Source organism: Aulostomus chinensis, chromosome 3, assembly GCF_037954235.1.
Source record: "Aulostomus chinensis isolate RoL2024-O1b breed Wild chromosome 3, RoL_Achi_v1.0, whole genome shotgun sequence".
NCBI classification, from domain to species: Eukaryota; Metazoa; Chordata; class Actinopteri; order Syngnathiformes; family Aulostomidae; genus Aulostomus; species Aulostomus chinensis.
Genome location: NC_141322.1, coordinates 14,777,602 through 14,805,397, shown reverse-complemented (window position 1 = coordinate 14,805,397; position 27,796 = coordinate 14,777,602). Strand labels below are relative to the sequence as shown.

The following is a 27,796-nucleotide window of genomic DNA, read 5'->3' as shown; positions in this document are numbered from 1 at the left end:
TTCACTGTGGCTTTAACCGAGACCATTATGTTCTCTTTTTACAAACCAGTGCTGCACTCTGCGCCTCGGGGTAGAATAAATATCGCCTTTACACCAAAGCCTTGTATTTGACAGAGACAATCTTCTACCCAGACAAGCTCAGAGGTTCTAAATGGCTCGTCTTCAGCTACGTATGCTTTGCGTAGCCTCTGATAACAGAGGAACACAAGGTTCTTGGCATCAACATGGTTCAAGCAGGATGAATGACAATGAGGCAAAAAGCCAAGGAAAGGCAAATGGGGGCTATTTGTAAAGCTCATCTTCCAGCATGGGGTTGAAAGTGGATCACAAAATTCAATGAAACCAACCAAGCAGTAACATTCGGAGTAAAACAAGAAAATGATGACGTGATCAAATAATCAGGAACAATAAGAACAGTGGGAGTGTGCCAAGTTTTCTCTGTTTCATTAAAATTATAAAGAACAGTAAAGATTGAAAGTAAAAGAGATATGAAATATAATAAATCCCTTCCAATAAATCAAATTGGAACAGAAGATAAAATTAATTTAAAAAAATTGTGTTAGAAGACTTTAGATCTTGAATAAAATGCACTTAAAAATAAATTTGATCTTACAAGTTATATGAGTATTTTAAACCCATAATGTAGTCTTACAGGCAGCAAGGGGAAACCTGATTTAAGGAAAAGGACTTAAAAAGTTGCAGTTAGGAGCAAGGAGTCACACATAGCCAGCAGGCTCTGCTTTACATTTATGAGACTAAACTGATGGTTTGAAAAAACAACAACAACAACGCTGTGTTTAATAACAGATTTGTGCATAAGAATGTTTCATGAATGAGGTCCAACTTTTATCAGTTAAGTTACAAATTCAGGTACTGGTTTACATTCTCCCGCTCAAAACAAAGGAATGAATAAAGCTCGCTTCACTTATTCTTTTGCTTTAATAGACACTATAATTCTTTATAATATCCTTTCATTGCTGCAGCTTACATATCCCCCAGGTTGTGCTGTAACTATTACATCAGTCCCATCTTTATCTTTGTCACAGTTGTGACATTATCCATTTTCTAAAAATAGAGTAAGAGATCTGAAGTTTTAATGCACTGACAAAATGGGTCAAGACCTTATTGGGAAAACGTATAAACACAACTCATCAACCGGCCTTTCCATTTGGAAATAAACTACATTCACCATATTGTCGCCTTCTTAAAATAATCACCCGAGTCTCTTTTCAAATTTCAAGCAAAAAAAATTGTCAAAAATCAACTAAAGCAATTATATTAAGAAAGTGAAGACATATGAATGTTGGTCAGCCATTCTTATTAGATGAGCGACACCAAAGCATTGGAAATTAGCAACCACGTAAACAGGAATGTATCCCGCATTTATAGTCAGATTTACTGAAGTAAAAGTTGCAGTATCATAATGTAAATAATAAGCTTGTTTAAACATGAGACAATGTAGAAGCACCATTATCAGAAAGTAAAGTAGCTGTGCAACGTACATGCTGTCAGTACTTGAATGATTTATAATACAAATTTAATAAGACTGTTTGCTAATGGAAGACACTTATCTTACCTTGTGTTCTGCTATACTTTTATTTGATTTGAAACATTAATTATGTTGGCAGTAGTAGAGATGATGTCAGGCTCCAGTTACCCTGCAGAGATGTTTGACTAGCAGTGATAGGCTCCTTCAAACAAATGACAGACCACAACCACAATCATCTATATGATATGATATGATATGATATGATATGATATGATATGATATGATATATATATATATATATATATATATATATATATGTATATGTATGTGTGTGTATGTGTGTGTATGTGTGTACATATATGTATATGTATGTTTCATAGATATGAAATATATGTTTCATATATACACACATATATACACATCTATAACAACATATGTATGTATATGTATGTTTGTATATATGTGTGTGTGTGTGTGTGTGTGTGTGTGTGTGTGTGTGTGTGTGTGTGTGTGTGTGTGTGTGTGTGTGTGTGTAAAAGGGGGAAAAGAGTGCGAGTTGTGGGTGAAAATGGCAATAATTTCATATTTTATTCTGGCAATCATCTCTTCTAAACTCATTCTTGACCCCCCCCCCCCCCCCCCCCCATGTCGTTTGACAATGTTAAACCCTTCTAGTGTTCAATCTCTAACACAACCAGCAGATGGCGCCAATGACCTCCGCTTCCTGGTCTGGCTGACCAATGAGCTTCCGGAACACTGAGGGAGTGGGCGGGACTGGAATAAACGCAAACATGGCCGCGTCCTTAGACGATGATGTTGAGTTTAATAACCAAGACTACTACTCTCTACTCAACGTCAGGAAAGAGGTAGGCTTATAAACTTCTCTTACGCTGAAGCCGAGTGTTGGTAAGCCGTTCGTCGCGACTGTATGTTCGGTTATCAGCTGGGAAGCGGCGTGCGAAGCAGCCAGGAGTCGGTGCTTCCTTCGCCTCCTTGAAGATAACGGTCTGCGGCACAAAGCTTCGAAGATGCTGCAGAGACTTGAATATGCTGTGTGTATCAACTTACTTTCTTTTAAGGCAGACCGGGTTCGCACTTTAAATTGAGTATTTGCATGGATGACTACCTCAGAGGTGAGTCCCACGGAGGCTTGGAGGGCTTGTGCTTGTTCGTGAACCGAAGATGCTACTATAGGTAATAGTCGCTGATGGAAATGCATATAAATAACTTTAACTTTTATTGCTGTCGGTTAGAAATGTTATGGACACTAAATGAATGGGGGGGGGGGGGGTGATTCTCCTCCTCAGATATGGGAATCTTTGAAATCTGATGTCCTATAATGAAACAGTCCACCCTATGAGTGAGAAATGTGATCTTTGTAGTTGAATAGTTCTGCGGTGACTAACATTAGATGAATGCCGGGGGATGGTTCTTGGACAAGTTGTGCAAATCACTCAACAAAAATACGACGTATTTGTAATTTCAACAAACATGCGATCATATAGAGACATTACTTTATTGTCCTGTTAAGGAATAACAGGAAATTCTTCTAATTTGAAGATTTTCTGACGTAGTCAAGTCGATGCATATTGAATGGATTTGTGGTTTGAATTTCTCACAAAAACACGCATTTTGAAGGTAGAGGTGATGTCAGGAATATCAAAATAGGGTGCCGATACTTAAGTTGTTCACTTATCAGTTGGCTTCATGCATGGATGCGATACTGGAGCGTTGATCTGGATGCATTTACTGATACTACTTCCATTCCATAGCCTCCACTGGATCATGAAGCTGCTCCAAAGTCCTATGAGACATGTCACTGATCCATATGTAGAGGTCAAATAAACTGCTCTGGAATACATTTAAATTTAATGCATTTGTGTATATTTTTTGCTCTCTCTAATAATAATAATAAGTGCTGTGTGGTTTATGACAGCCTCATCATGGAACCATCGTCGTCTTCCGCTTAGTCCTTACTAGTAAGGGTCGCGGGGGGGCTGGATCCTATCCCAGCATCTACGGGCGAGAGGCGGGGTTCACTCTGGACAGGTCGCCAGTCCATCACAGGGCCAACACACAGAGACGAACAACCATTCACACTCACATTCATACCTACGGTCAATTTAGAGTATCAGTCAGCCTAGTCCCCAATTGCATGTCTTTGGACGGTGGGAGGAAGCTGGAGTACCAGAGAGAACCCACGCAGGCATGGGGAGAACATGCAGACTCACACAGAAAGATCCTGTGATGGAGCTGGGACTCGAACCTGGAACCTTCTTACTGTGAGGCCACAGTGCTGACCACTGCACCAACGTGCAGCCCCTCATCATGGAACCTTAAACATAAAACCAACAAAACTGGTATCGTATCAGTGGATATATCAGAATTGAAAAAATGCGGATCAGTCCATCTTTATTTAAAGCCTTCGCCACTGGCCCTGGAAATGGTCATTTCAAATTGAATTAATCCATGAAAGTGTCGTGGTTTATTCAAATCAATGATAAAAGTAATAGTTGGTTGCAGTCATTCTCTAGAGTGAAACCTCTCCTCTGTCTGACCACAGGCTACTTTAGAGGAGCTGAAGGCATCGTACCGGAGGTTATGTATGCTCTATCACCCTGACAAACATCGAGACCCGGAGCTGAAAAGACAGGCTGAGCAGCTCTTCAACCAGGTGCACCAGGCCTATGAAGGTAAGGAGAAGAGAAGAGAAGCACAGCATCAGCACAATGATGTAAAAGCTGACAAGAAAGAGACAATTAAAGTCGTATTAGTGATATTGAAGTCACTGTCTCCTCCCTTAGTGCTGAGTGATGCTCACTCCAGAGCAATCTATGACATCTTTGGGAAGAAAGGGCTGGAAGTGGAAGGTTGGGAGGTATGTCTCAGGTTTGTGTGTTTGCTGCTACGTCATGTACACATACATCATCATCCTTGTTCTTGTGTCAACTGCTTTGTAGGTGGTGGAGAGAAAAAGAACACCCGCAGAAATTCGAGAGGAGTATGAAAGGCTGCAGAGAGAACGCGAAGAGAGGCGACTGCAGCAAAGAACTAACCCCAAGGTTTGGTCGTCCCAACCAACATTGTGAACTCAAAGCAGTTGTTATGCTGTGTAACATACTCCTTTCATTCTCCCCTGTTCGTGCCATTCTTATTCAGGGCACCATCAGCGTGGGCGTGGACGCAACAGACCTGTTCGACCGATATGATGAGGACTTTGAGGAGATGCCAGGAGGAGGCTTTCCTCATATTGAAATCAATAAGATGCACATATCCCAGTCCATAGAGGTATGACACAACTACTTAGCATCCGTACTACACAGTAGCTCACTGTAGTGTAGTACTCTCTGTTATCAGGCTGCAAATGTCTCGTCTCTCTTCAGGCTCCTTTGACAAACTCTGACACAGCAGTGCTGTCTGGCTCGCTCTCAACCCACAATGGGAACGGAGGGGGCAACATCAACATGACTGTCCGGAGGGTGATGTCAGCTAAAGGCTGGGGAGAGGTATACAATACAGGAGCCATGTTTGACTGTAGCACTCAGCTATCAGGACGCTAGGAAGGGCAGACTTCGTGAAATAGGGGGGCAAGTTAGCAAGTTAGCATTGTGACTCTGACATGTGTGTTTCTAGTCTTACTGAACACAGGGGGGGCAGTAGCTGACAGGAAGAGCAAATTTATCGGCAACTTCCAGAAACAATGTAAACACATGGTTTTGTCTTGTTTTTGACCCCCCATTACTGTCTGGACAGGTGGAGCTCGGTGCAGGAGACATACTGGGACCCCTTATTGGTTTTAAAGTGTTTCGCAATCTCACACCGCGATGGTAAGATCCATCTCTTTAGAAAGAGGAACAAAGACGCATGTAGTTTCAATTTATTTACGCATTACCTATATTTACAAGGGACATGCATGTTAACGGGTGGCACGGTGGTGCAGTGGTCAGCACTGTGGCCTCACGGCAAGAAGGTTCCGGGTTCGAGCCCCGGCTCGAGCACGGGATCTCTCTGTGTGAGTCTGCATGTTCTCCCTGTTCCTGTGTGGGTTCTCTCTGGTACTCCAGCTTCCTCCCACAGTTCAAAGACATCAAGAGGGGATGAGGCTGATTGATACTCTAAATTGACCGTAGGTGTGACTGTGAGTGTGAATGGTTGTCTGTCTCTATGTGTTGGTCCTGCGATGGACTGGCGACCTGTCCAGGGTGAACCCTGCCTCTCACCAGAAGGCTGCTGGGATAGGCTCCAGCCCCCCATGACCCTTAACAGGATAAGCAGTAGAAAATGGATGGCTGGTTGGACACCATAGTGCCATTTCTATTCATTATAAAGAAGTTGAAGTACTGATGTCCTGCATGCAGAGATTAGAGCTAATGCTAGTTTTCAACACCAGTCCTCAGTTTGGCTCTAAAAGCAAACTATACAGATTGGATACAATAAAAAACAAACAGAGACAAGCAATTAACTATCAGTCCAGGTTAAAAATGACAGTACAGTTCTGATTTTGCTTCAGACGACCTTTAGTAAAACCCTTAATGTCTTGACTGAAGTTTATTTCCGTTGGATGTTGCACATTCGATATCCCTCAATAGGAAAGGCTGACTCATCATGCAGTTTTACAAACATGTCATCTTTTCTTGTATACCCGCCACCTGTCATGTCTCCCCAGTTTTCTGACAGCCCAGTGCGGTTTGCAGTTTTCTCCCCGTGCTTTGCGGCCCAGTTGTTCTTTGATGACAGCGCGCCACCTGGACCAGAACACTATGGGTTATCTGCAGTGGCGCTGGGGCCCCAACAGCGCTATGACCACGAGTCTGGTGCGGGATACGAAGAGCAGCCACTTCACCCTTGCTGTGCAGGTACACTCATGAAGTGTCCAGTCACTGACTCTTTGTCCTCACACCATAACTACCACACCAGATTTTTAACCTCTCCTCTTCCAGCTGGGCGTTCCTCACTCCTACCTGATGATGAGCTACCAGTACAAGTTCCAGGACGAGGACCAGACCAAAGTTAAAGGTTCAGTCAAGTAAGTCAATTTTCTCAATGGGATGTATTTCATGTGTGAGGTTAGTTCAACAGATGACATTGACATAATGAACCAAGATAAGACAAGTGATTATTCTACATTTCCTCAGGTCATGAACTAAATATTTTATGAAATCAACATGACATCGGCCTCACAAACAAATAGACGCCTTAATTCAAGATCAAAATATGATTGCATTCAAATAGGAATACAAACCAAATACAAATTATACAAATTAAATGTTAAAAAAATCAATTCGGCAAATCGAATGTATCGATTAAATTTGGGGACTTGTAGCTGAATGAAAAAGTAATACCACTGTGGGGGAAAAAAGGACGGAATACACTGCTAGCTTGTTAAAACATTACGCAGTTTAAATTTGTTGTATGAGAAAGACTGGTTTTTGCTGGGCTACTGAAGATGCAGCGAGGTGGATTATGTGGAGGAGAGCGCGCTCCTGTGTCGGTGTAAATGCTCATTATCAGCTCACATAAACTCAATTTTTTTCTTTCATTGACGATAGAGAGGTGAAAACATAGCTATGGATATGATATATTCAGTTAATTTTTACTTTGATTTATCCAATTATAAAGTCCCTCTCTGTAATGGTCATGGTTCACATCTGTCCCCCCCCAGGACAGGCTGGTTCGGCACTGTGGTGGAATATGGAGCAGAGAGGAAGATCAGCCGACACAGTGTCCTGTCAGCTACTGTCAGCGTCGGAGTCCCTCAGGGAGTCACGCTCAAGATCAAGTACTGGCCGACCCCGCGTTTGATGAATCATTCTATTGTCTATTGTGGGTCCTTTTTGTCATTGCAGTATTGTCTCGTGTGTGTGTTTCTACGTAGGTTGTCACGTGCCAGTCAGACGTACCTGTTTCCAGTTCACTTGACAGACCAGCTGCTACCCAGCGCTGTCTTCTACGCCACAGTGGGACCTTTGCTGGTCTACATGGCCATCCACAGACTGATCATCATCCCGTATACTCACGCACAGAAAGAGGAGTCAGTGCATCTCCTGTTCCCCAAACACAACCAGCATTTCATTATGTCTTGGCAGTAGAAAATATTCCCACATGTATCACCTTTCAGTCAGAATTGATTCCAGTATTGAGTTGCAATGTCAAACCCACCACGTCCTGCTGTTAAACTGTGCTTTCCTGCGTCAGTTTGGTCTGTATGAACAAAAGTTAGCTGAGAAGTGCATCATTTGAGTGGTGGGTGTTCATGTTGTATGCTGTCATCATGGAGAGGCTCACCCGTGAGTGACGTCTGTCTCTGTGCTCCTCAGAGAGCTGGAGTTGCAGAGGAAGAGCTCCGCCACAGACATCGCCAAGAAGAAGCAGGAGGCTGAGTCTGCTGTGAGTTCTCCACATGTCAACAAAGAGTTGTTTCTTGTGTGTGCGTGTGTGTGTGTGTGTGTGTGTGTGCGTGTGCGTGTGTGTGTGTGTGTTGTATTGGATCATTGATTTTTTTCTAGGTTCAGTTTCCCCTCATTACACCTAAAAACCTCCTATCCAGCTCAATTTCAATCTCTCTCTCTCTCTCTCTCTCTCTCTCTCTCTCTCTCTCTCACCCTTGGTTTCTCTGTAGGTTCTGCTGATGCAGGAGTCTGTGAGGAGAATCATAGAAGCAGAAGAATCCAAGATGGGTGAGGGAGCATACATACACATGCGCGCGCGCACACACACACACACACACACACACACAAACACTAAACACTAGGCTGAGACTGAATGGATGAGATGAGATGGATGGAAACTGGAGTTGTTTCCCGCTGTAGCTGTGAGCAGCTTCGGTTCATCTTGTGCTGTGGAGCGAATGATGATGATGCAGCTGGTCTACATGCTGCAGTGTTTACATCTCTGTAACGTGTAAATGTGTGCAGGACACACAGGCGTGAATCGAAACTATAAGGAGCCAATGAATTTCCTGTTTTATTTATGTACAGGCTGCACATTTGTTTATCTTTTAGACGCCCCTGCTGAGGACTAACATTTGTGTAATCAGGATGTAGAGAATGAAATCAAGCTAACTTAGTAGTAAGACTGACACACAAATTCATACATTCCCACTGAGATACGTCTCACATCACGTCTGTTCAGAACTGTTTTGGGCCATGATTTTACAGCAGACTCCCCCACACATTCATATTCCCAAATTTAACCGAATGACTGTTGAAATATAAATAAAGCAGTTTGAAGGAAGTAATAAACCACATCGCGACACTCGTCACCAAACTTATGAGTCATTAAAAAAAAGAATAATGAGCAATGGTGCTCACGTCCCGTTATTCTGAGCAACACAGCTAAGTAGGTTGGTCAGTTGTAACCCGATTGTTATCTTTGTCCCAACACACACACAAACACACACACGCACACACACACACACACACACACACACACTTGGACCCAGATTATTTAAAAACAAAAGCCTTGTCATGGCCAGGGGTAGTAATGAGGGCTGTCAAGTGCATCACAAAAATAATCAAATAAATTAAATCACATGTTCTGTAACTAATTAATTGCATGTATCACATTTCCTCGAAAATTTAAAATATTTCAATTCATGTTTTGTGTTTACAAATTAGTTTTTAAAGTGAAAAAAAACAAGTTCCCTAAAATGAGGAAAGGATAATATCTATTTCTCACAAACAGAATGAATTGTTTTAGATAATGTTATGTTTAAAGTGAAAAATCAGTGCATGCACGAGAGAAAATGTAAATTCAAAGAGCTTACGTGATCAAGATCAAGGTGTTTAGAGACTGTAAATTTTGAATTTGATACATTTTCGGTTCATTTCCCAGCCCCACCACAGAGGTGGAAATCTTTTGTACGGTATTTTCCGCGTTTCCGAAGACTTTTCACCGTTTGTGGAGCAGAAATATGAGTCAAATCTGACCTGCAGAGCATTTCAGGCCACAACTCTCCCATCAGTAAGAACTGGGCTCTGTTCTTTTTTCTTTTTTTTATTTACTTCCATGTTGTTTTACAAAAATACTGAGTGTTCTCAATGACACTGTATGTGATGGTCTTCTTATTATCGTAGTATGGAGCTGACTAGATGCTGCCCACACACGTTGCTGCCTTCCACTGGTTATTGGAGCTCTGTTTTCTTGCTAAATCAAAGAGCAAGAATGCAATTAATAGCATTGATTTGTTTTACTGAATTATTTTGTCTTTTAGAATTAAAAAAATTAAAAATGCATGTTTCTTGTGCCAACCCCAGTATTAATACCAAAAAAAAACGTGTTGCCAGAACTGTTGCCACGAATTTTTACTTCTTCCAAAGGCGTACGTCTCTTCCGTAAGATGTCTTCTTCTTCCTGTTATGGTCTTTTATTATGCAAACAGGCAAATACCTCTCTGCATCTGTTACAGATGGAGTCTCGTGTATTCAACAACGTACCCATGGTTTGACAGAAGTGCATGCATTTCATCAAAACTCTTTGTGACACCCTAGGTCTGATCATCCTGAATGCCTGGTATGGGAAGTTTGTGTCAGACAACAGTCAGAAGCAGGAGAAAGCCAAAGTCATTGACGTCACCGTGCCTCTGCAGTGCCTCGTCAAGGACTCTAAACTCATCCTCACTGAAGCGTCTAAGGTGTGTGTTCGCATATCAGCCTGCGTGTCTTTATGTTTCTAAATCTGCGTTCATATGTTGCAAATGATTCGCCTCTGTGCGTGCAGGCAGGATTGCCGGGCTTCTACGACCCTTGCGTGGGAGAGGACAAGAGTCTCAAGTTGCTGTACCAGTTCAGAGGCGCCATGCACCAAGTCATCTCTGCCGACACTGAGCCGCTACGGATACCCAAGCAATGTTAGTATGCAGACGCTATGGCCAAGACGTTAAGCTGCACACTAATTACAACATGACAAAAGCTTCTATGCTTCAGTTCATACTCAGATCCTTTTCTCTCTGTCTCATCAGCCCACAGAATTGAATCAGAGTCTTAGGAGCCCAAAATTGCCAGAGCACCAGAAGTGAAGGCACAAACAGATGTTCCTCACAAAAATCAGTTCTATCCTTTGGTCCTCCTCTGTGGTGGTACTAGTGAATCCGTCCCTGAGCCCCTCCACTCCTCCCTCTACTGTGGGCCGCTCATCTCCCAGCTGCAGGATACCAGAGCTTCGAGCAGGTGTTACCCTCTGTGTCTGTAGTCGGCTACACTTGACGATGCTGCTCAAAGATCTGACCGCTACAGGAGGTCACACGTGGCCTGGACAGAATTCTATATCAGCAGCAGCAGCAGCAGCAGCAGCACCGGGACTGAACCATACGCTAAGAGTGCACAGATAAATGAAAAATAGAGTCATGCAGCCATGTAAACAAAAGAGCTGTTTTATCTGTGACATAGTATTTAGACTTGGTCCTGTCTGTGTATCACCCTCGTTGTTTCACCACCTCACACAAACCTTCAAAGACAAACTATGCAGGATCACATCTCATAGCCTCAAAGCTGGCCAGGAGTGATGGATTGATTTTTTTAACTGGAGTTTTTGTTAAAGTGTTAAATGTGATACACTTGTCATCTGATGGTACCGAGGCAACCACATTACAAATCACACTCTGTTGATATCTCATTGCAGTATCAAGGCATTTTAATGCTGTGAGTTTGTAGCCTGTTGCTCTCGAACGAAGCTAGTGGATCATTACTTGATCATGTTTAAAGCAATACTTCAACCAAATGTGTATTTTGCTTTTCAAGTACTCACAGTTAAGTGTCTTTAGGTCACAAACAGAGTTTTATCACTGCTTCATCACTATTCTGTGATTCCAGAATGCAGCAAGAGCGAGGGTCATATATGTAATGTAATGTGAAGCTAATGGCAACTGATGGCTAACAGCGGCAAAACTGTTCAAAAGTGTCAGTTTACAAACTCTCAAGTGTATTATCCTACATAATCTGTTTTCTTTATCCAGCCATATGCTCAGTAAAACTTTGATTTTAGGTAAAAGCAATCTAACTTTAAACCTACTGGTTCGGTGCTGCCACAAACGGGTGGCCAACCACGTGTGTAGTTTGTTTTCTGCTCAAATCAAAGTGTTGGTGAATTACTGAGCTCGTTACGGCTGGACGAAGAAGATTTGGATTATACCTCATGATGCGTTTGAGGGTTTTGGAACCCACATTCTGGTACAGTATTGCAGTTATTAACTATGTTCACCATTAGCTTCAAGCTAAATATACATGGCTGGCACTTCATGCATTTCTGAGTCGCAAAGAAGCGAAGCAGCAATGACAAAAATCGTGTTTGTGAGATCAAGACAACTATTTGTGATTGCTTGCAAGGCAAAATACAGCTTTTGGGTGAAGCACCGCCTTAAAAGGATATGAATGAAGATTTTTCTCATGGTTGTGACCCTGCCAGTAGAAGCCCCTCGTGTAGGTTACGTGTTACACTGGAACAGTCCCTGTGTCACACTGGATATGGAGCTGACCTGAGCCACACTTGATCCATTTTATTTGAAGGTTTGTTTGTTTGTTAGGTTTTAAAATGTAGGTTTAGTCTGTAAACTATCTCTGTGTCATGTCTGTCTTTTTTTAATTTAAAGTCTAGACTTTAATGAAGATGCCATATTTGTTTTTGAGGGTTTTATGATCATCTTTGAGGCAATAATCTGCACCGAGTACCCGATCTGCACTGTAGCGACAGTATTGTCATCAATCTGTTGAGCTCAACTTTGGGAAATCTAACATTGATGCACTTTCTGCTCACACATCCGTATAAATTATGGAAGGTCTGTTAAAAATGCTGAACCCCAGGCACCACTACTAATAACTAATTGTTTAAACCTTGAAGAGAGCATAAGTATTTTATTGCTTCAGTGTATTTTGTACTGTCTACATAGTACTACTGGGAGTGGTAATCACAGATGAATATATACTTCGACCTTGATAACAATACTACCCCAATACAGCAAATCTATGGTTCAAAATTAACTTCAAAACGATAAATCTATGATGCAATACTATACCCGTGCAACTGAGGGGGGAAAAAAAACCCTAAAAAGGCAAATGTATGTCTTTTGATCACCGCATTGTGATGTAAATTTTGGATTATTTTAAGTTATTTGATTCATGAGAAGACAAAATGCTCAACGAAATGTGTGTCGTCCTAGATTTGAGCTTCTTTAATACTCACATGCACAATAATCAACTTGTCAAAATGGCCATCTGGGAATCTGTTTTTAACGGCAGCTGTTGAAATAAAAGGATCACTATTTGGTGCAAGGTATGGAGGAAGTATTACAGTATCTAGTTACTATTACTGCTCATTAACAAAGAAAGATATTTTTAAATTCATTTCATTTGCATACTTGTACAAAAGAAATTAGCAAGTAAATGTGTCTTGTTTTAATTCGATGTGCAATCTTGAGTTAAACGAACCCTCGAGCAGATGCAGTCTGGATGTTTTGGGCCCAATCAGTCATTTAACTTGTATGTTTTCTTCAGGAGCCATAGAATTGGCCTACGCTTCTTTCCCTCACTGCGACCCTCAGAGTACTGTTACTGCAAAGAGAGTAGCTGGGCATATTAAAGATCAGCATCAGAAAAAAAAAACCACATTATTCAAACTGTATCAGTAGATTCGCCCTTGTCGGTGCAGGATTTGCTTTTGTCGCAAGATTGTACTGTTTTTAGGGTTTTTTTTTGGTAACACTCAAACTAGCGGCTAGTTGCCGTGTAGGTGGTGCTGAAACTTCTAAATGTAGCTCTACACTACCAGGATTTAATAGCTGAACTCCGTCGGGTGCGTCCAAGAATCAGTGACTCAACAGTTGTCATCTCCTTTAAGAGAGTGACCCCAATCCTTTTACAGGGTTGTTTGGTACCGTTTGAAATGTTTTGTTTTTTTAGAAAATCTGTGTTCTCAGTCACATCTCCTTTAGCGCCACCATGAGATCAGCAGAGAAATCCCCCCCCCCCCCATTTCCCATTCATCCAAAATGACCTCCTTAGTATGTGTATCTGATTGAGGAGTCTGTTTCCTGTAAGTTCTACAATAAATGTTTGCAAATCAAATGCAGAGTTTGATTCCTCAGCTGTTCGTGGAAGATTGGCCACAAGTGAGAAAAAAAACAAAAAAAGGAACTGTTGGATTACGAAGAACGACAAACAGTTTAAAATGGTAACTCTTTATTTACAGTACTTTACAATAGTTTCATAGAAACAGTTTGCACCACAGTACAGACAACGCTTTCTCAAGAAGGGGACAGGATGACCCAGGATCAGAATAACGAGCTGTATCACAATGAGCATTGTTGACATTAATTTAAACATCTAAATCATCTAGATGTAGACTAAAATTAGCTATTTGTGCCAGATTGTGTCTTCCGACTCTCTCCGAGACATACGCTGCATGTCCTGAGAAACAGCTTATGATTTTTAGCTTCTTGCAAGTTCAGAAACAGCCCAACTTGGGTGATTGCTGTGTACGTAAATACCAGAAGACATGAGTGCACAGATGAGCTTTTCCAATTTAAAACTCAACAAGTCTTAAAATACACCAGGCACGTATGAGTGGCGACACATGGGCAGAGTGGGACGTTTTACCTGCTACACCGGCTCAGTTTGTGCTGTGTGTTCAGAGTTTTTTTGTTGTTTTTTCTAAGTAGGGCGGGGATACCCTCCCCATGCTGACTTCACTACACAGCGTCAATGTGTATGTTGATCTCGGTATCATTTGATCACCGATACTTCAATTTGATCACAATAAAGCCGTTCTGCCGCCTTACATCATCTCTTACAGATAAAGTGTATATTTTAAAACAAAACAAAACATTGTTTAGGTGAGTTTGCAGTTTTTCATAAGCCTGGTAGACAGCGTTTTGTTTTGGGGATTTTTTTTTTTTTTACACATGAAGTAAAAAAACGAGACCAACTGCTCGCTCATGGTCGGTGTAGCAGCTGACAGCCGCGTATCACCAAACATGCCCAGTGTATTAAAGCCGTAATGAACTTAAACCACATTCACTGAGTGTTCGTCGTTCCCTGGTCAAGACGAGGATTCGGCATTGTAAAACTTCCTCCTGGATTAAAGCAGCTACTAAGGCTTCTTCACTGATTACATACCCGTGTATTTTACCAACATCGGCAAACAAGACCATCGACCACCAGATTCACCATGACTACGGTGCTTCTGGAAGTCTGTTTCCACATGAAATCGGATGAAACAAATCTGAGTACTGAACAACAGAAGATTCATTGTTACATGTCATCTTATGGTTCAACATATTTGTTATCTTACAGTCACAAATGAGGTACATTGTAGCAATGTACCCTACAACCTAATATGTTTCGTCCTTTCTGTAAAAGTCCTCGTTCTGGTAAACACTGCTGCTTTTGGCCAGAGGGGGAGCCAAAGTCAACAAAAATTAAAAGTTAATAGTAGCTGCTTTAATATCCAAGTCTTAAATCTGTCACTCTTAAGTATGGCTTTTATATAATAATCAGACAACACGTGGCCTATACAAACGGGTCCAACAGCAGATGGCACATGAAAATAACAAAGTTTAGGATTAAATCCAATTTGCAGCAGGTTTTTAGAAAAAACGTACCCTAAAAGGCATTTTCTATTCAACCCACTGTTTCAAGAGGCAACTTAATACTGCTGTGAAAACTTTAGTGAGAGGTGATGAGACTTGAGGTCGGCTCGTCGAATCCAACCGTACAACGAACCGACCCCGCCCGTGGTACCAGGCAGATATCCGTTTCTCTATCTTACCAAAAACACCAAAGAGCTCAGACAACTCTGAGCAACTCATGCATTGCTGGACACCCTTACAGTTTTTAACCAGTCAAACAAACACTCACATGCATATTCTTAAAAGGGGCTCTTGAAAGAATCTCTTTAAACAACACTATTCCGCTTCATTTTTAAGACAGCTTTTCTTTGTTGATACTTGAACAGAATGGCCATTGGAGATTCCTTCTATAAATAATATATTCGTCTCTGAAATCTGGACTTGAGCATGAAACCGTTAAAAGGAAATTCTTTTCATGTGAAATACTGAAGTATCCACGAACAATACTACCTTTTCTGAAGTGCAGCAAAAATCTCGGACCAGAGTTAACAAAACACTTTTACAGCTGACTTACAACGTATCTGAATCAATATATATATTATTTCTTTATTGTGGAAAAAAAAAAAAAGTGCCAGAAATAAAATTTCAGGGGGGGAAAAAAAAAACAACACTGTATATAAACGTTGTTTTGGGAAGCAAACGGTGTGAAAGCTCCCTGGGTGGCTGAAAGTCTCAATTGGGAGTGGAGGCTGGAAGACCGCTTGTGAAGTAGCAGAGAGAAGAACAAGCGCTTAGTTCAGTTGTGAAAGGCTTAAAGCCTCAATGAAGTTCTTCCATGTCGACTTAAATAAGGAAACAGAACGACTGACAGATGAAGCAGATGCAGACTCTACATCTTTGTTCTATTGGATTATACCTCAGCTTAACACTATAGCACCATCTGAAGCAATTAACACAAGTGTTTTCTCATTTTTAACAGTTATGTAACATTAATAGAGGCATCTTAGAGAAATCAAATCCAGTTTTAATCCGAACAACAAAGCTGTCCCTATCACAAAAAAAGGTCAGATGGATTTTGTTTTTCTTTAAGTGAGAAAAAGTGCAAACCGTCATTCCAACACATCCTCGCATGCACCAAAGTGGGTGGCAGTTGTGAAGGTATTCTTTCTATATGGCAGTTCAAAGGTTTCCAGTGTTCGCGAGACACCAAGTCCCAACAGTAGCGGTTTGCAGCTATGCTAAAGTCATCTACAGACACACATCCATTCAGTGATTGCCTTACGCACAGAGTCTGTAGGGGAGCAGAACAAACATCTGTTGATCTAAAATAGCACTCAGGTTTTCAAATGGGGTGAGGGCTTGGGGATAGGTCCACTAAAGTGTTGATAAAAATCTGGATTTATCGCTGACCATGAAGGACAGAAATGGAAGGGTTCTAGACCTGAACTTGTGGAAGGGTCAGTCCAGCAAGTAGAGGGGAAACAGAGGTGGAAGTTGGGTGGGGGTCAGAGTTCGGCCTGCAGTCAGTCTAGCAGATGTTTGCGAGGGCCTACACGTGAGCGGTGGGAGCGACGGGCATCCGGGGGTCCGTGAGTTTCTCGGCAGCTCTGGCACACATATGTCTCTGGCACGTGGCTCTTGCGGATTTTGGCGCATGACAGGTGGATCCAAGTGTGACATTTGTTACACTCGATCATGGCGCGGCCCGCAAACGGCTTCATGCAGAAACACGTCACCAGGTCCCACGAGTCGTCATCTGTGAAGACAAGTGAGGGAACACGTTGAGTATTTCCACTGATCACAAGATTATAAAGTCACATGTATAACAGTCAGAGACCCCACCTGAGTCCACCATGATGTCCTCATCCTCTCCTGATCCATCTTCATCACGGAACACCACCTGTTTCCCCTGGCGGAAGACCGTCCTGTTTCCGGAAATGCCCTCCACCTTCTGTACCTTTACCACTCCTTCTTCAAGGTCTCGTCCATCCCAGTATCGACGCATTTCCTTGGGCTCCTCTTTGCAGGCTGATGGGCTGGGCAGACGCTGAGGATGGAGGGGAATGCTGATGTCATCGTCTGGCTCCTCTTTGATTGTTCGGCCATCAAAGGAGAAGGGCGACTGCAGCTCTGGGACTGTCGATTGGGCCTGCTGCTGACTTTCCTCATGAGCCTGGTGCTCCCCTTCCTTCCTCCTCTTCTTCTTCTTCAGCTTGTCAGCTTTCCTGCGATCGTCTGGATGCAGGGTGGTGATTGTGTGCTGCAGAGGGGCAGAAAATTTCTGTCAAAATCTGGAAAATCAGTGACTGATAGTGAATATATCAAGCTGCTAATATGACTTTATCTCACGTCTTTCTTGGCGTGACTAGACAGTGTGGCCCCTGGCTGTGGACGCTTCCTGCTCCTGTCCTGGGGGACCTTGGAAGGCCGTTGGGGACAAGAGGGAGAGGGTCCTGGGGTCCAGCCATCACTGTCAGCTGTGCTGCCGGTGCTGTTGGGAGGGCTAGAACTGCTGCGCAGTGGAGAGTCCTGGAAGAATGCAGGAGACATGAAGCACAAACCCTTATCAAGAGAAGCAGCTGATGATTAACAGATGAATAATTCAAACATCGCATCAAATTAACACCAAAAATAAAGTGAAAACTCTCTGTGCTAGTCCTCATTAACAATCAATGTGTTTTTATTGCGCCAAAGATTATCATGTGATTGAACTGATTAGAAGTAGAACTGCTGGAAATATTCAGCCCTGGTTGGTTTACATGAGTGATTACAAAGTTATCTGTCACTTCTACGCTCAAAAAAAATACAGCGCATCAGCCGGAGGGCGACCATGTTACCAATTTGATTTCATTATGTGAACATTTATTATGTGAACAAGATGGAATGTTCCAAATGTGAACTTTCCCCCTTTTAAGCTGCTGGAATGATTCAGTCGTTCCGAGCAGAGGAACGGGTGTTGGTGTTGTTTTATTTAAATATCCTGAATTTGACTAATTTACCTAAAATAAAAGGAGGAAAAGGACTATAGAGGAGGCAAAGATTGTCACAATAAATTTCTTTTTAAAAAGAAAAAAAGAGCGCTGCTGAAACTAAAACTATAGCCAGGTGAATTAAGAATGAAAGACTGATTCAAGGTAAACTAAAATCAACCTGTCCATTTCCCTGTTTCCACATAGAAGACATAATTCAATCAGCTAAGGGGAAAAGGAAATCTCATTTGCAACTGGACCCGATACAAGGCGAAATTAAGTCAGGATATATCAACAGCTGCACTTAAACTTGCCATCAGTAGAAATAAGAAAACAATTCATTGTCAGATATTTCACGTACACAGTCATGTGTCAAATAACTTGCTTTTAACTATAGCATTTCTTCAAAGAGCGAAACAAAACAAAAAACCCAGCAAATTAGGCAGCAAATGATTAAAAGAAGTCTACACAAAGAACAGTTAGCAAAGACACAACGCAACTGTTTAAAACATTAAAAGCCTGTGTTAACACAACACCACAGGCACTGCCTTTAGGTGCATGCTACTCACCTCTTGTGGGTATGGGATGTAACCGGCATAGGCTAAGACAAAAGTGCAAAACTTGTTAAAATCCTCTACTGTCCTCCTCCTCCTGTAGGGCGAGCTGAAGCCCTGAAACAGAGGAACATGACGTTAGGTGCATCCAGCAACATTCCAACACGAGGAGAACAGCAGCTGATAATCGCATACTAGACACTGGTCCTCAGCACAGACGCGACTAACTGGAGCAGAAAATATCGATTTTAGTTTAAAACGTGTGATACGCTAAACTACCTGCACAGACGCTTTACTCTGTAGTGAACCCTCCTACCAACCCCCACTGTAAGAACTCTACTAAACGCGACAGCCAATGCTAGCTATGTCGGCTAGCACTGGACAGCAAATAAGTAACTAATGCTAACGACCTAGCGCTGACTAGTGTCGGCAGAGTGAACCTGTCAAACAAAACATCAAGTGTTTTCCGTGCTTCGCGATACCGAGGTGCCACAGTGGTAATAAAACATTCAATGTTCGCAAACTGTTAACGGGCGATGAAAGCGTAATTATGATGATGAGTTAGCCAACGCTGTTGTTAGCATGCCCCGCAATCATGATGGAATGTTTTCTTATCGGTGAAACGCTCTGCTAGCATTCCGACAACATTGCACATGAGAAATAACGTTAACGACCCACTGTAACAAGCAATGCCCCGTTTGAGTCGTCAAAGCCGATGGTTTGTTTTTTTTTGTCATCCAGGTTGAGCTTTTCTTGATGTGAAGTTATTCTATCACCGATCCAGTAACATTAGCGAACAAAATGTCAACATTAGCGCGGTGAGCTAACATTATCCAACCGTGTGTGACAACCTCGATCAAGTTCGCTAACATCCCTTTAACATAACTGCAAACTACTCTGTCAGGCAGTCAGCGGTTACATAAATACTCACTTACCTCCGACTGAAATGCATGGGATGTCGATGGGTTTATGTCACCCATCTTCACGGAGTAACCCGACCACCTGGCGTGTTGTCGATAACGTGACAGGCTACAGCGAAGGGGCTACTGCCTCAATGCGACCGTAAACACTGAGGTTACCTAGCTTTTGCTAGCTAACTTAGATACCATAAGCTAACGTTACCTTTGCTAAAACTCGAAGCAACAGTGTTAACTCGGTTTGTCAAGAGCGACTAGCCCCAGGAACTCTCCTATTAGCTGGTCAGCTGAAAGTTGCAAACGTGCCTCCGTGAGCTGAGAGCGTTACTACGGTACTCCTGCTGTCCGGTAATGTCTTCCCTTGATCCCCGGTTAACTGATTGACTGTTGGGGGAGCGGCTCACTACGGCTGTCACCAGCTGCACCCCCACCCCCCCTCTTCTTCAGAATCAAATCAATGGCGGCTGTTAAACGAAATCGCTCATCAGTGCCCCCGTCTGGTGGTTTCTTTTAGAATTCTCGACAGCGCTTCTAAATCATTGAAAACACCTCAATAAAGAAGCGACTAAGAACATTTACAAAACCAATAATACAGCAAAATTCACTATAAGTTTCCAGCCTTCCCTCATTCCGCCTTTTTTTTAGCAACCAATGCACAAGTGCTAAAAAAAGAAACAGTTTGAGGCCAACTGCCCTTTAACCCCTTATATTTATTTTTCTCTCTCTCTCTCTCTGTTTGTGTGTGTGTGTGTGTGTGTGAGAGAGAGAGAGAGAGAGAGAGAGAGCGAGTCCTGTATCATGTTTAGTATGATACCATCTGTATAGAAATAAGAGCAAGTACAACTATTTTTAATTTCTAATTTTAGTTATTTGGTGAAATACATCTCTTCTAAGATTGGCTGAAAATGCAAGTATGAATACATACATAAATGCACACACACACACGTACACATATATATGTATATATGTGTGTGTGTGTGTGTGTGTATCCTCCAGAATAGACACTTTCATGTGTGCCTCACAGGTTTTTGCAGGACAAAAATACAAAAAATTTGAATAGGCATCTTTTTTGTATCTGCAACAGAGATACTGACTTTCTTTTGGTGGAAATATTCTCCGCGCTTGACTATACACAAGCCTGAAGAAATAAAAAAAAATCTGAAACTCTTTTCTTCCATTTGGTTCAAAGCATTATAATTTTTGTGTGTTTTTCTGCTATTTAAAATCAATTTTTTTGTTTGTTACTGACTCAAATTCATAGGAACCTCTCTCCATGCATGTGTACACACACACACACACACACACACACACACACACACACACACACACACACACACACACACATATTCAAACAAGCAAACAGACCATGCACACAGACTAGATTCAGTCATTGGGCACAAATGAGTTCATGAAGACCATCCTCTTAGCTAATCATACAGTACAGTGTAAACCCAAGAGAGAAGAACTGTTTTGTTGTTGTTTTTCAAAAAACACATATTCTTCACCCTCAACTGTAGGCAAACATCCACCACAGTCAATATCAAGGCTGATAACTTTCTAAATATAGACTTTCTGACCAAAACACTTTCCCAGACAAGGGACAGAGTCTCAGTGACCCCCATTTGAAGGTTTAAATCAGGCCGAGGCTTCATCCAGAGAAAAAATGTTTAGCAAAATGAATCTTTTTTTGTGCACTTGCTTCCATGTCATGTGACCCAGCAGCTTTAAAACACATCCAAAATTGCACACACAGGATTCCTCTGTTATTGCATTTGACAGATACCTCTACTTAATAAAGATACTGCGATGGTGAATTCTTCTCTCTTTTTCTTCGAGTATGGGCACATTACCGGCTCCACCTGAGGGGAGTGCACTTTGTTCTAAAGAAACATTCCAAAATGGAAGTTTCCATTCTTGTTCCTTTTTTTGGGGGGGGGGTTTAAATATGAATTTAAGCAGTTAAGCGATGTTTCATCAGGAGACGAGCCAAGACGTTGGAGTAAAAATCCTACACAGTAGTTCACCATTACTGTTCAGCATCAGTCTCCTGTGTGTTTGCAGTATTTTAACAGAGCGGTTCACATCTGTTGCCTCGGAGATATTTGGAGGTTGAGACTGAAGTTGAGTTACAGTACGAGGAGGACAAACTACTAGGGGACAGAGTAGACAGCGACCCCTGTCCAGGATTGGAGTGTAAATCATTTAACTATATCCGTATGAATTGTTCACCTGATTCTTTTATGTCCTGCCAGTTAAAGTAACTTGCATGATGAACTGTTAATTCTATGTGTGAATATAAACATACTGTAAGTAATCTTCAAAACACCTACCGAATACTTCCAAGGCATCTGTGTTTTTAGCTGACGTGATTTTCAAGGAAGGCTAGAAGTCTGATCACTAATTAACACCATCGTCGGCATTTTTGTTGAGTTTCTCTGAGCATTTTCATATTGAACGAACAACACTTCAAGTTTCACCAGCCTGGAGAAATGCAGCCATCACTGTGTGTTGACTCAAGAGCAGTAATAACTACTGCATAGCTGAAATATCAGTACTTGGTTTAACATTTCATCTGCGTTCTCCAGTGCAAACTGTTGCTTTTGGGGTACTTATACTCTACATTTTCTGAGCTGCTCCTTAAATTGAATTACCCTCTAAAAGACCAGCAATTAAAAACTGATGGGGATGGAATCTTGCACACGACCGGACTTTTGTTTTTTAGCCCTCATTTTAGTCTTACAGACAAGAAAAAAAGTCTGAAGAATACTTGTAACTTCTTCCTCACAAATTCTACTCCTAATGTTCTATTATGTAGATTAAGGTCTTTGCAAGTCCAGACGATTGACAGAGCAGATGCGGAGCGAACAGCCATTTCCTATCTGGACTAAATTCTAAGGGCAAAAGAAAAACTTAAAGACTAAACTGAGGTTTAACAAACTAAAAAGTGTGTCAGAACAAATTTTATGTAGAAATATTTAATGAATGAAGCTCTCAGACAGCAGACCCACATCAACCCCTGTGTTTCTAATAAAAGTGTCAGAAAAATATCAGTCCGTGGTTTTAGATTAAATTATTATTCAGTATTTTTGGCACTATTACCAATAATAAATTCAATTTTATTTTTTTTTAAATTTCAGAAACAGTGAAGGAAGCATAGTGAAACCTAAAATCAATATTTGGTTTGATTTGATGAGGTTTTTTTTTAAATTTAAAACAGCAGCAATTTTGAGGTTCATAAAGTGATAACATTTAGCAAACAACATTAAAATGCAGCTTTCATGTTATATGAAATACAATAATAATAATAATAATAATAATAATACACTCATCTGTAGAGGCCTTTTCTGCATCATGAGTGTGTTTTCTTAAATATCGTAGTCAGTTTCTTTTCTAGCATTTAAGAGACTCTGGTATTGCAGCTACAGATTTTAGAGGCTTGTCGCATCCAAAGTTATCAAAGAGATTTGATATAAATCCTGATCTCTTTATCTTTTTTCTTCCCTTTCTAGATGTGACAAACAGGAATACGATGGAAGCATGACCACGAGCACTGAGAGTCGTAGTGGTCCACCACCACCCCGACCCTCCACCGTCTCTGTCGGCAGAAACCAAGAAGCAAAAAAATAAAATGCTGCAGAAAATCATGGTAGAACTTCCAAGATATCCTGGTGGTGAGCTGAAATGGTACAGCGGGACATCTTTGATTGCATCTGCATAATAATCTGGACTGGTTCCATACAGGATGAAAAGCCCCTTCAGTCTTTCATTGCTGAACCGTTTGAATGGGAATCTTTATTGGCAAGATATTCTGAAGGTTTCCAGGATATTCCCCATGACCAGAAGCCTCTGATTACTACAATGTAGCTCACTAAGGAGGCAGAATTACTTGACAATGCTTTTGGTAAACTCCCTAAACATAGCGTCCTGTCCTACCAGTACCCCGCACCAGCAGAGAAGGATTTCCAAGTTCACAATGGTGCTCAAGCTTCTGCTGACTCATCACCAGCTGGAGCCAGTGTCGTATATTCCTACGGACTCTGCCAAGGAGCCGCGGCTTCTTCACAGCTTAATGGAGATGGACTGGGGGGCGGCTCAGCACACCGGAGCACAAGGAGAACATAAAAGAGCAGCAGAGGGTGCGCTTGACCAACCGCTTCAAAGACATCTGCAATCCGAAACGGGGACACGGAGTCACGCAGAGCTCCTGATCTTCAAGCTCTGCAAAGGAGGCCCCAGGGTTAGGTCCTCTCAGGTACAGGAGGAAATGAAGACCAAAGCACTTCGGACGTACTGTTGGCATCTGTGTGTCAACTAGTCCCCCTGGGGTTTGTGGTCCACCCACATGCATAAGCACCCATGTCTGACAGGATAGTATATGACCCAGATGAGAATCCCAGTATTTGGCTGGTGCTTGTCAGATGTATCAACCTCCAGAGCTTTGCTGTGTAAATTCCTTGTGGGCAGGGAGTCCACTAAATTCGCATGATCCTGAAGCCTAAACTTAACCCAAACATAAGATGATCCTATCTGAACACAAAAACAGGCATTGTATTTTTCCATTGCTTTTTTTTTTTCTTTGTCTTTTCTTTCTTCGTACTTAACTGGCAATGGGAATAAAATGGCAGTGCCAGTGACTGAGCAGCCTGGAGGTGGCTCTTGTGTGCCGTAGGATGTGGTTATGGACTCAGATACGACGGTGTGTTTGGTTTATTTATTGCCTGCAGAAGCACAAGAAACTAGCAGCAGCCAAATACTGGCAAAATATGCAAACAACTGGTAGATAAGATTCAGCCAAAAATCAAAAGTTAACCTACGGAGTGTTGCAAAGATGATGTATTTTTTTATAGGCCGACTTGGATGTTAGCATCACCATTGTATCCCTCCTCTAAAAGCCGTTGACATTTTTATAGTGAACTTTGAAATGTTGTGGAAGATAAGCTGTGGAAAACAAAGGTTTGATATTTTGATATTATTCACAAATGAACTCTATGGTCATAATCCTTTCAGCATAACTTCAAATACTTGAGGTACAAAGCTAACGTTATGCTAGCCTCCATCTATGCTACTGATGCACAGCTTCAACGTACTTGTTAGCAACTGGCGTATTTAAGATGGTGAAACACTTCAAAATTCACTCGTGTGAAATAGACAGATGTCATTTCTTCTACAGGAAGAAATGCTAAAATATGTTAAACTGGTGTAAACTACAGACTTCATTTCAGCATTTACCCCCCCCCCCAAAAAAAAACCCTCATAAACTACCACTGACTTTTAACCTGACATTCACCAGTGCAAACTTACTTTGAGGTTATAGGACTCATTCCTACTCCACGTTATTGCACAGTTGGTAAATTTTAAACATCAACAACCCATTTAGCAGCTGGAAAAACAAGTATATTTCCGCTCCTTACAAGTGACAACATGTTATTTTGATTATTAGCAATGGCAGAAGGAAAGAGAAGAGAAAGGTGAATGTTGTGGCTAATTGTGTTGTGCATGGTGTGTGTGTATGGGTGTGGGATAGGTTGTGTGAATGTTGTCGTTTCACTCGGTGATTGGCAGGTAAGCAATCACTTGACCTATATACGGGAGTCACAGGTGATCCACGGATGGAAATTAGGTCAGGGAAGCCACACAGTTTTTCAACCGTGTGTGTGTGGGTCTGTATGTGCAACAGAATTAATTTGTATGTTTTTTGCATGAGCTCGTCTTTTAAGTAAGTGCACCCGGTCTTTTGTAGGTGTTTTTAATCCTTTATTATTAATAATGTCAATTAATAAAGTGTTGAACGGCACATCATGGCAGACCTCGTTTTTGGATACACCACGCGTTGGCTCTGACTTCTGATTCCCACCAGTGGCCTTTTTTGTGGTTAGATGGCCACTACAGTGAATATTACCTTTATTACAAGTAACACATTGGTCTGAGCAGAGACCTGAATATTTTTCACAAGATATTAAATCTATCAGCATGATTACATTTGGGATTGTGAATTCGTCAAGAGGATATCTTTATTTTTGATCTTCTGAGGTTCTGATGTCAGTAAAGTACAGTTGGATGAGCCTAAGAATATTTGGGTTCTCACACAAGAACATTATTTACACCATTGTGTGAAGGTCCTTCCTGGTCAAACTGGTACCGGAATTTAGAGGCTGGCAGACGCAGTGTGGATGAGAGAAGCCACTGTTCGTGAGGGTTTTTTTCCCATTGGGTTTCAGTGTGATATGAAAAGTGCATAGTCATAATGGCTGCCGGAGCTGATTTGGCGGGAGTAACTATAGCAACAGAACTGCTATACATATTAGTCAAGTCCACTCAAAGAGGCACTTAACATATGACATTAAAAAGTGTCTCCACAAAGTCTTCTTCCTGAGTCCAGTTCCACTTTCTCCTTGTGCCTCTAAGAGAAAATATATATATGTGCTTGCGAACATTTTAACCCATTAAAGACCACACTGAATGTGATGACAACAGCACTGGAGTGTCTTAAAGAAATCCCCCAGGCAATCTGACCTCTGTCGCACATGAAGCTATCAAGTCCTCTCAAAGGCAATCCACACCTAACAATAATACATAAGTACATTTTACCTGACTGACAAAAAGAATAATCCTGAAGATCAAAACTCAGTCACACATTTATCAGCTATTAACCTGAAACATACAGTATGTAGTTCCCTGACATTCAGACTCAGGGGATGTATCCTACTTATTTATAGAACGAGTGAAATGTCGAAATGTCCTGGGCATAACAATTTGCTAGTTCCCAACACCATTCCTTAGCATCTTGATGGAGCTGCAGAGCTTCTTGCAGTTTTTTTTATTTCCGGACTCTTCCAGTTATTGTCCTCCTCTGTCTCTTAGATGGTGAGACAACACACAACGCTGATCCACATGGTTCAGATGATTCCTAGACATGTACCACACTTTGGGAAGCCTTGTCTATTAGCAGGAGGTTAAAGCTGACCTAAGACACCGAGAAGCATGGCGAGATTGGGGTTCTGTCCGCGGGTCTTCTTGGTCAAAAGGTGGTACAGGGAGCGCAGGTCACTGAGGCAGTACAGTCTCAAGGTGGAGCCTCCTCATCACCCCCTCTGCTCCGTCACCTCCTGGAACTGGGCGAGCAGCTGTGGCGAAGTGGTGAATGTCAGCAACACGGAAATGGTTTCATTCAACATCTTCAGGTTCTCTTCATACCAAATTATAGAGGAGAGCCAGCTCCTCTCTTAGAGCCTGAGAGCCATCCTTTTCTTCGGTGATGATTCTCCAACGTCTGAAAACGAACCAAAGTGACGCACAGATGTTTAGAGAATGTAACCGGACTGTAACCGCACAGACATTTAGACTGAAAGATGTTAACACCTCCACCTGGGGGGCCAGCTGCTCCACCATCCTGTGCTGCCTCTCACAAAAACTACATGATCCAGTTATGAATGGAGAAAAAAATTGCATTTGTTTTCATCCCTTAAATATCAGGAAGCATCCATTTCCAGAGCCTCTGTGCGCCTCCCGTGGGACTCTCAGGGTGCTCCAGTGTATTTCAGCCTCACCCCACCGTTTTCCTCCTCTGAGCTTCTTGTAATGTCACACCATGTGAAATATAACTTCTAGTGGCATTCTAATAGGGAAGGTGTTTGTGAGAAGGATGCGAGTGCGACGGGGGTGTCATGGTTGTTTGTTGGCGCCACTATCCTAAAGCTGGAGCTTATTTTCTCTCAGGAGCTCCTTCAGCTGGGTGAGTTTCTGCATTTTTTTTTTTTTTTTTTATGCCCAATGACATCAAAAAACACATTCAAGTAAACATGAACTCCGGGTTTGTGAGACAAACATAATAAATACATAAATACTTAACATAATGATTAAGACGAGAGAGGGACTTCGATGTAAAAAACCCAAACTCTTCAGCATGTAGGCCTATTCTGCATCGATCAAAAGAGAAATGAACAATTAATGCCGGATTAAGACCAAGAACATTTTTTGTTTCATTTCATGGGACCTTTTGAGAATAATGACATGAACTGCTGTTTGATGTTTGTATAAAAGAAAAGCTCGCAATGCTTTTTACATATAGTTTTAAATAAATAGTTTTTTTTTTTAAATATAAAACTAATTGAATGTCACCGGGGGAAGTGAGGATCGAACCAGCGACCATCGGGTTGCACTCTACCTCTGAGGCATGCCGCCCCATAATAATAAAAAAAATCCTCTATTTTAAACGTAACCTGCTTCGTATTTTAACACTAAAAATAACCAAGTCTTTAATTACCTGAGGAGGTAAAGGCAGTTTTCTTGTCCCCCTGCAGGGGGCGCTC

The 27,796-nt window shown here is 41.8% G+C and overlaps 2 protein-coding genes across 2 annotated transcripts; one reads left to right on the top strand and one right to left on the bottom strand.

The window, feature by feature from the left end:
- Nucleotides 1-2,251: 2,251 nt before the first annotated feature.
- dnajc11b (DnaJ (Hsp40) homolog, subfamily C, member 11b) lies at nt 2,252-13,518 on the top strand. The gene is made up of 16 exons (XM_086198875.1): nt 2,252-2,355; nt 4,053-4,182; nt 4,294-4,367; nt 4,450-4,551; nt 4,649-4,777; nt 4,873-4,995; nt 5,243-5,316; nt 6,156-6,345; nt 6,430-6,515; nt 7,152-7,268; nt 7,365-7,520; nt 7,807-7,876; nt 8,109-8,166; nt 9,979-10,121; nt 10,208-10,337; nt 10,449-13,518. The coding sequence occupies exons 1-16, from the start codon at nt 2,281-2,283 to the stop codon at nt 10,472-10,474; spliced, it is 1,683 nt and encodes a 560-aa protein (XP_086055001.1). The 5' UTR covers nt 2,252-2,280; the 3' UTR covers nt 10,475-13,518.
- A 138-nt stretch (nt 13,519-13,656) lies between these two features.
- On the bottom strand, nt 13,657-20,138 carry phf13 (PHD finger protein 13). The gene is made up of 5 exons (XM_086198874.1): nt 19,506-20,138; nt 18,586-18,687; nt 17,397-17,576; nt 16,890-17,307; nt 13,657-16,803 (listed from the first exon to the last, which is right to left on the bottom strand). The coding sequence occupies exons 1-5, from the start codon at nt 19,548-19,550 to the stop codon at nt 16,571-16,573; spliced, it is 978 nt and encodes a 325-aa protein (XP_086055000.1). The 5' UTR covers nt 19,551-20,138; the 3' UTR covers nt 13,657-16,570.
- Nucleotides 20,139-27,796: the final 7,658 nt, after the last annotated feature.